This window comes from Phaseolus vulgaris, chromosome 10 (assembly GCF_051622355.1).
Source record: "Phaseolus vulgaris cultivar YP4 chromosome 10, ASM5162235v1, whole genome shotgun sequence".
Taxonomy (NCBI): domain Eukaryota; kingdom Viridiplantae; phylum Streptophyta; class Magnoliopsida; order Fabales; family Fabaceae; genus Phaseolus; species Phaseolus vulgaris.
Window position 1 is genome coordinate 39,858,975 of NC_143507.1, and position 9,258 is coordinate 39,868,232.

Genomic DNA, 9,258 nt, shown 5'->3' on the forward strand with positions numbered 1-9,258 from the left:
TGTCCATACTTACACCTTCATTCATAAAACATAAATTTCTATTTTATTCTAATTTTCATAAATTCAAACAAGTATGCAAAATAAAAACAACATTCAATTACCCTTCCGGATAGTGTAATCCATAAGTAAAATAGTACCTTCCAGATTAGATAATCCGTAATGCATTTCACAACTTCAAAGTGACTTCCGGATTGTTTAATCCAGAAGTCAAATTAAAACAGCAAATTGCATTTCGGATTACATAATCCATAAGTCATATTTAAAGTTCTAAAATGACTTCCAGATTACGTAATCCATAGTTCATTTTAATGTACCGGATTACACAATCCGGAAAAGTGAGTATCTTTGTTCCGGATCCGATTTACCCCCACTTTAACTAATCCAGAACACTTTAATGTTGTCTTACGGATTGTAAAAACATTTCGGATTATAGGGGTGGATAACATGAAGTTCATTTCACGGATTATACAATCCGGTGATCTAGCGGATTAACCCAATCCGGAGAAATAAGTGTTTAAAGCACGAAGACTTACCTACGAACGGAGAATACGAGCGCAGTGAAAACCACCCACCACAGCAACAGCACCACCTCCACGGTTACCACCACAAGCACCACCACAAGCACCACTATCACCACCGGCAAGCACCAAGCACCAAACACCAAGGACCAAACACCTTCGTTTTCACTATGAGTAGAAAGTAAAACAAATTTTCTATTTTTATCTTTTTTTACTGAAGGACAAATTTGGAATTTTAAAAGTATATGGGGGTGGCTGAAGAAGGGATGGAGGTGCAGGAAGAAGCACTCTCAACTTGATGGTTTGACCCAAAGTGCGGTCATTTAAACGTCATATGAAGAGCCCACAGTAAAATATCCTTTAAATGGATTTCAATATTTTTTTGGTACATCTATCAAGGAACTTACGAACATCTTCTGGAACATTAATCATATATATTATTATGTTATTATAATGAATTGTCAAGTGCATGTTTTTCCGTTTTCACGGTATTAAAGTATCTTTTATGTATTTAACTCATGTGCCCTTGGTGTCATATGACATCATGCATTCCAGTTCTTTATTTATAATGCAATCAAAATACAAAAAAAGAAGTAACAATTAGAATTGACTATTTGTCCATGTTACCTAGAAATGAACAAAGTGTTTGTAAAATGGTCCATTGTGTTGCGGAAAATCATGGATGAGTTAAATAGGGTACTTATTGACCCGATAGGGAGGCCATGTGGGTGTGGGAACTAAATAAAAATGCTAAGTACACTCTTCAGTCAGCCTATCAACCGCGGACACATGGATGGAGGGGTGTGATGATATTTTCCCAACGATAGGCTTACCTAGTGCTAATTATCTATAGGAAGGATAGCTACTAAGGACAAGTTAAGTAGGGGGGGGAATACATCAAACTGAAAGTTTCTGTTCCATGTGTAGAACTCAGTGAAAATATTAATCATCTATTTTTTTTAGGGTAAGGTGGTTGGACTGGTCTAGAATAACTACAATAAGTGGTTGGGTATTACTTTTGTTAACCATAATCAACCTAGGGAGTACTTGTACGGCTATGGTAAACTCTAATGGTAACTCTTCATGGAAAGGACTATGAGTGGCAATTGTGTGGGGTCTGTGGAAGCAGAGAAATAGTGACTCACAAGCCAAGAGGTGAACCTGATGTGGCAATTGTATTACAAATGGTGAACCTGATGCACAAGAGGTGTTATGTGACTCACAAGCCAAGGTGTGGGCCTGGTGAAGGAACTTCTATCGCAAGTCAATCTTCACCTCCTCAGATTATTATCTTAACCCGGTCATGTGCTTAAAATCTCTGAATTATGGATAACATATTATTAGTCTTATGTAGGGCGCACTATTTTAAAATTACCTCCTCCTTTGGCAGTGTTCCTTTCTGGATGCTAGTTCTAATAATCTCTTCTGCCATCAGTCCTACTTTAACAATGCTGCAAGCACATCAGATCAACCATCTAGCTGAAGGTGGAATGGAATTCTGTCAGAAAGGAAGTTTTGGTTGTTGCGTATCTGTGAATTATGGTTTTAATCTTCTCTGCCATCAGTCATGTTTTTAACAATGCTGCAGGCACATCTGAACAACCAACCAGCTGAAGGTGATATGGAATTTTAGGTCAAAAAGGAAGCTTTGGTTGCTGCATATCTTTGTTGGACCACGACCTGATGTATGGCCTATGTTTTATGCTCTTCTACCTGCTTAGTACACATATGTCCTTGAGTTAAACTTGCAACCGTAAATAGAAATGAACACTGAACTTTTACAGCGACGGCTACTAGTAAGGGATTACCAACAGTCACTTTGAATAAGGGTAGGTTCTATAAATGTGAATGAGGGTACGTACGGGGACTAAAAAGCCAGTATGTACAAGGATTTTTTTGGTGGTTGAGTGCCACACAAATTTTGTATTGCACGAGTTATTTTTTCATCTCAAATACTCCACTTTATTTTTTCATTCTTTGCCCATCAAAAGAAAAATCTCCATTGCGTTGATGTTCCAGCTTCGTTTTAAAACTCTCAATAGTTTGGGAAACACAATTCAGTTAAGAATGAATCGGAGATAAGATGTTCGTTACACTTCAATGGCTAAAAAATATTTAATATGATGTTGGTCGTCCAACACTCATGTTTCTAACCGACTCGCAAAAGAAGAGTAATACCAGAGAGAGAGACGGTGAACAAGTCCTACTTTCTCAGCACGCAGCAGAAAACATTGTAACATAATCATTCGATATACAGAAGGGAGGGGGTAGGGAGGGCAGGAAAATTTTAGTTAATGCAAAAATCCACTAAGAAAAATGCTTTCTCAACCAGTGCAGAAAGCTATGAAGTTATGTCCTTGCATTGTTTTTCCACAACACTTATTATGGACAAATAGAACAAGGAAAACAAATAGAACAAGGGAATAAATTTATGAATCCTAACTCTAAGAGTTTCTAAACTCATCCTTTAAGAGAGGAAAATAAAGAAAATAACTTTAAGTTACCATCTCAGTATCCCTTGCCTACCAAAAAAATACAAAGAAAAACCACACCAGTGAAACAGATATATCTCATCTGGTTATCAAACTTTAGTCTGATATTCTGATCTCAACTCCTAAAATGTCCTTCACCATCTCGTATGATACAAATGCAATTGCTATCGATGGGACCACCTGCAAAACATCATACGAGTTAAAGAAATGCTATAAACAAAACAAATCCATCAAGCAATAATTTCCTGAAAGTTTATTTGACATTGCAAGACTGTGTGAAAGGGAAATGAGAAAAATATAAAAATTGAGAAAGAAAGAAAGAAACATCCAGTAATGTCACTAAACAAATGGAATTGCCGACCCAGAAAAAACTAAACAAATGGAATTATCTACTCAGAGCTCTCTGCCTCGTTCTTGAATACAAAAAAAGAAATTCAACAGCAACCCAAAATATTCAAACAAATGCACATTGTCAAAGATTTGTAAACAATCCCACAAATTTAGGTAGTGTGCATATGTCTGCAGTTATCTTTGTAAGTTAATCTGGAACTGACCAACTACTGGGTAATATCAATAGTTCAATATTTGGCTCAAGCTCAATGGGTGTTGTTATGTTGGCTTTTGTTATAATCAAGCCAGCTTATTATGCTGACAGATCTTATCAGAGGTTAATGTCAGCAGAGTATGATTGAGGGAATCCTACTCAAATAATCCATGTGATGAGGTGTCCAGCAAATTTTATGCCTTTCAGGTGACAGAACAGTAATATCAATCTAGATTCTAGATTCTAAAGTGATGGTAGAAAATGCAAGCCTTCCTTTTCTGGCAAGAAAAAAAGTCTACACTCTACAACACAATTATTATAGAATAGATCACAAGCTTCAGGTGAAGACACGGACCTTTACAGAGTTGGGCACAAGACCCTTGTATAATGCACCGAATCCTTCATGCTGAACAGTTTTCCTGAATGCATCAACCATTCCAGTGTATTCAAGTGGGACTTTGCCTCTTCCATCACCAGTTAGAACAGAAGCAGCATGGTTCCAACCAACCATCTGCATTCTACGACGAATAACGTCGAGAGGGTAAGCAACAGTTTGTCCAACAGTTCCAGCAGCAGCACCACAAGCCAGGCGTGTTGTCACACTCAACTCAGAATTATCAGCAAGACCAAATGCGTTGGATTTCACTAACCAATCTTTTAGAGACTCATACACAGCAAAGTTGAGACCTACATAAGGAATCTGGAGAAAATAGAGTATTAATTCTGTAAGAAGCATCCAAGAAGAAGGCTTTATTCTATGCAAAATTAAAACATAATCTTCATCTTTATAAAGAGAAAAGATAATTTGAAAATATTACTCACAACTCCAATAACTGAAGGAAGCCAGCCCTTATATAAAGCACGAGGACCTTCTTCCCTAAGCACAGTAGACAAAGCATGAAACATTCCTCTGTACTGATATGGTGATGCCTCAGTCTGCAAATACAAAACAATGAACTTTCTGAATTTCTATAAACCATGAAAGAATGCAAAAGCATGCATACACATAACATAATTTTTTTTTTGCCATTTAATTTTACAACTATTAGAAGCTGTATTATTCTGCACTTCCAGCTACCACTTTAGCTTCCAACAAGAAAAGCAAGCATTTGGTAAATGTAAAATTAAAAACGGAGAAAGTACCTGCACAGTAATCCGGCCTCGAACCATGTCCATTGGATAAGTTGCAGACATAGCAATTATTCCAGCACAAGCTCCAGCTCCAAGACGTAGAAGAGGAGTCAGTTGAGCATCCTCTACAGAAGGCACAAGAGAATATGATTAAACAACAAAAAGGGTTTTAATACTAAAAGTTTTGTCAATGTAAAATAAGATCAAGAACTTGCTTCAGCCTGTATTGCAATAAGTGGTTGAATTATTGACGGGGGGGATTTTAGTGACAAACAGCTAAGCACAGATTTTTTTCTAAATCAAAGTTGTTAAAAGGGATTCATAATTCTAATTACATTTTGCCTCAATGGCCAAGCATTCTCATCAAGATGATGATTTATGCAGAGAGAAAGCCTAAACTCTAAAAGTAATTACATGAGTTACTGGTCTTTACGAGCAGAAACTCATAGTATACGGATATAAGTACAAGAATAATAAACCAAAAATGAAGAGTTTTCCAGAAAGGAGAGCTTCCTAATTCAATTCATCAATTTCAATCAAATTTACACTTGCCCTTGATCTATTTAAAAAAAAATATTATCCCAACTAAACACAAATTATTTCAAGAAAAAATTGTAAACATGAACATACCATTTCCAGTTTGCTGCTGATACATGTACAGTATACCTCTGTCATAATAGGAAGGGATAGTCAGAAAAAAACAAGGGACAAAGTTTAAAAAATATGAAATGGGATGCACTGCAATAATAAAAAGAAAATGATAGCCACTGGAGTGACCCTATTTAAATAAGCCATGCAGGAAAAGGAACATGTTAAGAGAGAACTGCAGAAGCCAATTTTCCATAAGATGATTGGCATTTGGTATAATAGTACCCTGGAATGAAAACCCAAAAAAAAAACAATAAAGCAATCCACACAATATTTTGTATAGAAGAAAAACATACTTAGAAGCTTGCTCATAACTGAAGAACTTCACAGCAGAATTAGGGACAATTCGAGCACAATTAGTACCATTCCCTTTGAAAAGTCCACGGAGACCTTCAGTTCTCCATATATATTTTAGGCCTTGTATTGTTCCATTGTATTTAATGTTATGAGGGTTTTGGACCTGCATATGGCAAAGCCAGAGACATGTCAACTAGGACGTATGCAAACAAGCAAGACAGGATACAGTATACTTTTGATTCCAGTATAAGAAAGCAAGAATAAATAGTTGAAAATAAAGACAATAGTTGTACACAGGAAATATGTGTTCGCGCATCTCATGTTATGTTACATTATCATATGGAATAGTCTCCATTGTGCCCTCCCTGGATAAACATATCCGTAAGCAATAAGAGAAGAAAATAAAAAGGTAAAACGAATTAAACTTCTCCCATTAGTTAAAATCAAATTACGTACTTCAACTTTTATAGAAGGCTCTCTTATCTAACTAGGCCAATAGCTTTGGTAAATAAGTTGATTTTAACCTATAAAAAAAGTTTGATTTATTTTGCTCTTTATTTTCTTCTTATGAATGCTAATGAAGAAGTTCAACAGAACAGAGTCCGAGTCTATGTGTACTTGTGTGCTGTATTCATACACAGAACCTCTGTCCCGCATATTCTCTTGAATGATAAAGCATTCCTACTCTAAATTCTTTCTAAAACATTCTGTTATACCTTCCTCTATATCTCCCTCCCCATATAAATTCAACAGAAATAATAGCTAAATTCATGTAGATCTAAACAACCAAATAAACTAACCTGTAGCAAAATTTTCAACCGTTCCAGAGGAGCAACTGCAGTACGTGACCTGCACATACACAAAAAATTGGTTTAAAAACATCAAAACAGTTCTCCAAATGATTATTTTCCAGGAAAATTGGGCTATGGGGCGTTGCAATTGTAACTATATTTCAGGTCACTGAAATGAAAATGAAATTCAAAATTAGCACATAACCATTAATTGGCATGAAAATCAAAGAATCAAGGGAACGAAGATTTTGTAGTGACTTCCACGATAAATGACACACAAACACAACAAACTAAACCTTATTCCGAAACCCCAACCCTGTGAGTGATTTTCACTAATAAGAAGCCATGCAATCCAAGCAAACATATCGAAAACCACACCCATAGACTTCCAAAATCAACAGCGTCTTTTATATTCAACAGATCGTACACTCAATCCACTTCACCAAACACAAAAGCCATATTAATAAATCCACACGAAATTAACCCCTAAACGGAGAGATATTAAAAGGCCACTTCACTGATGATCCAAGCCACAGAAACTTCAAATCAACCAATTATACATACATGTTTTTCATAACATATTATTCATAAATAAAATAGGAAATGAGAAACGGAACTGACACTCCTCCGGCGACACCACCAGCGACGAGTGACTTGCAGATGGTGGCGAACGCGTAGCTAGGAGCCTTGACAACGCCTTCTCGGGCCAGCTTGGCTTCCTCGGCCAGGTTAACGATGGTGGTGACGGCGGATTCCCCAGTCTTCACATTCTCCGAAGCCATATATGGAAAACTATTCTATAACCTAACCTAACCGGAACAAAATCGGGGTATCGGAATTGTCGGAGTGAGAAATCTCGGCAGGGATACGGCAGATTGTTCCGGTGATTATTGCGGCGAAGCGATCATTACTCGCTCGCTCGCTGAGAGTGAGTGGTGGTGGCTGCGGGAGCTTCGAAGAGAAAAGAGAGAAGAGTGAGCTCACACCAATGCCAACAACTACTACAATGCAGCAACGAGGTCAGAACTACGCCGTTACGACCCCGTTATAATATTTATACCACGCCTTTTTTTCTGTTACACCACTTTTCATTTTGGAACGTCTAAAGCTGTGAGATTTATTAAATAAAAATTAAATTATCCGATTTTTAATGAATTGGTTTTTAGTACGACCTTTAAATACATCTCAATAATTATTAAGAGTTATTTTCAATATTTTTATTTTTTTTAAAAAAAAATTATGTTGGACATCACTATATTACTTGACATCTCGACTCCTCAAATAACAATAATCATTTGTTATCATATAAAAAAATATTATTAAAAAAAAATAAAAAAAATACAAAAGTTAATAGTTGAGAAAATAAGTTATAATTAAAGAATATTAATTCTATTTTTTGAATTATCTTTTCTAGTTTTAATATTTTCTTCTACTTTTACTTTTTCTTTATCAATAAAATGTTGTTTATATGAAAATATATCAATATATTTTTTAAATTTAATTTGCATATGAATGTTTCAATCAGAGTGTTGATATTATTGGTTCTTAGTTTTTATATTAATTTATTATTTTAATATTATAATACAATAATTTAATTTTTTTAAAGAGAAATAAATCATGTATTTTTTTGTTAATATTTTTCTAGGACATTTAACTAAATTAGAGTTAACTTATGTAAGATATCAAGAGATCATCTTTAACCTAAAATCTATATATTTATAAATATTTCTTTTTATAGGTTTCTCAACTTTAATATCAGACTTTTAACTCATTATTAGATTTGTAACAATTTATTAGGAATAAAAATAAAGAAATATCATAAAAAAAAAAATATCATTCATTGTTAGAGGGCATCACAAGTATGATTAATAATAGGTATATATAATTTCATCTGCATCGCATTTAAAAGTTATATTAATAGTAACACTTATAATTCAAGTCTTTTATAATCGTAACAAGTGTAGAGAGACTTAAAAATGAATATATATATATATATATATATTAATTAATGTTCTCTGATTGTTATTACACTTTGACTTAATAAAATTTTGCATCTGAAACATATCTTTATAATTTAAAATGTGCGCAGTGGCACACAATATATTAGAAAAGCTTCCAAACCTTTTCCAGTTTTTATTTGTTTTTTTTTTTAAGTTTTGTGTAAAAGAATATAAATGCAACACTTCTTTACTTAAACTAAAGTATTTTAATAGATTTATTTATTTAATAGTTTAATATCTAACACAAAACAAACAATGTGTTATAAACTCAACAAAGGTATATACAAAATATAATATATTTTAAAATATAACTTAAACATACTGTGTATATCAGGAAAGTATACCATTTATATTTATATATATATATATATATTTATTTATTTATTTACATTAAACTTATAAATTATTATTGAATATTTTGCTTTAAATAATTACAACTTCAACTAATTTGTGTCAAATGTTTTAACACAAAACTCATAACACAACAAATTTCATTCATTCAAATTATACAAATCTCATCTCAAACTCAAACAATAAAATCATGTTCAATAATACACAACTTTGCATAAAACTCAATATATTACGACTATCACTTTAGATCTAAATAATTTATCCTAAGGTTCTACCAAAACATAAATAATTTCTCTTACATGAAATGTTTATCTTCAAAACAAATTTCTAAATCCAAATATAAAACTAATCAAAATGTAGGGACCTAAAACAAGGTATCCAAATATAATATTTTTTTAGTATATGCTTAACCAGGTTGAGAGGGTCGTTTCTCTTAACTGACCCCACCAAGATTAATAACAAAAATATAATGAAAAGAAGAGAACA

At 33.8% G+C, this 9,258-nt stretch overlaps 1 protein-coding gene across 1 annotated transcript; it reads right to left on the reverse strand.

Annotated features, from left to right (window-relative positions):
• Positions 1 to 2,803: 2,803 nt before the first annotated feature.
• On the reverse strand, positions 2,804 to 7,516 carry LOC137818216 (mitochondrial adenine nucleotide transporter ADNT1). The gene is made up of 8 exons (XM_068621507.1): positions 7,043 to 7,516; positions 6,431 to 6,479; positions 5,630 to 5,793; positions 5,316 to 5,353; positions 4,698 to 4,810; positions 4,377 to 4,490; positions 3,910 to 4,254; positions 2,804 to 3,190 (listed from the first exon to the last, which is right to left on the reverse strand). The coding sequence occupies exons 1-8, from the start codon at positions 7,201 to 7,203 to the stop codon at positions 3,107 to 3,109; spliced, it is 1,068 nt and encodes a 355-aa protein (XP_068477608.1). The 5' UTR covers positions 7,204 to 7,516; the 3' UTR covers positions 2,804 to 3,106.
• Between the last annotated feature and the right edge of the window lie 1,742 nt (positions 7,517 to 9,258).

Coding starts and splice junctions, on each gene's coding strand:
- LOC137818216 (XM_068621507.1), bottom strand. CDS start 7,203: ATGGCTTCGGAGAATGTGAAGACTGGGGAATCCGCCGTCACCACCATC. Junction 4,491..4,697: donor GAGGCCGGATTACTGTGCAG/GTACTTTCTCCG, acceptor TTGTATTTGCAG/ACTGAGGCATCACCATATCA. Junction 4,255..4,376: donor TTCCTTCAGTTATTGGAGTT/GTGAGTAATATT, acceptor TATTTTCTCCAG/ATTCCTTATGTAGGTCTCAA.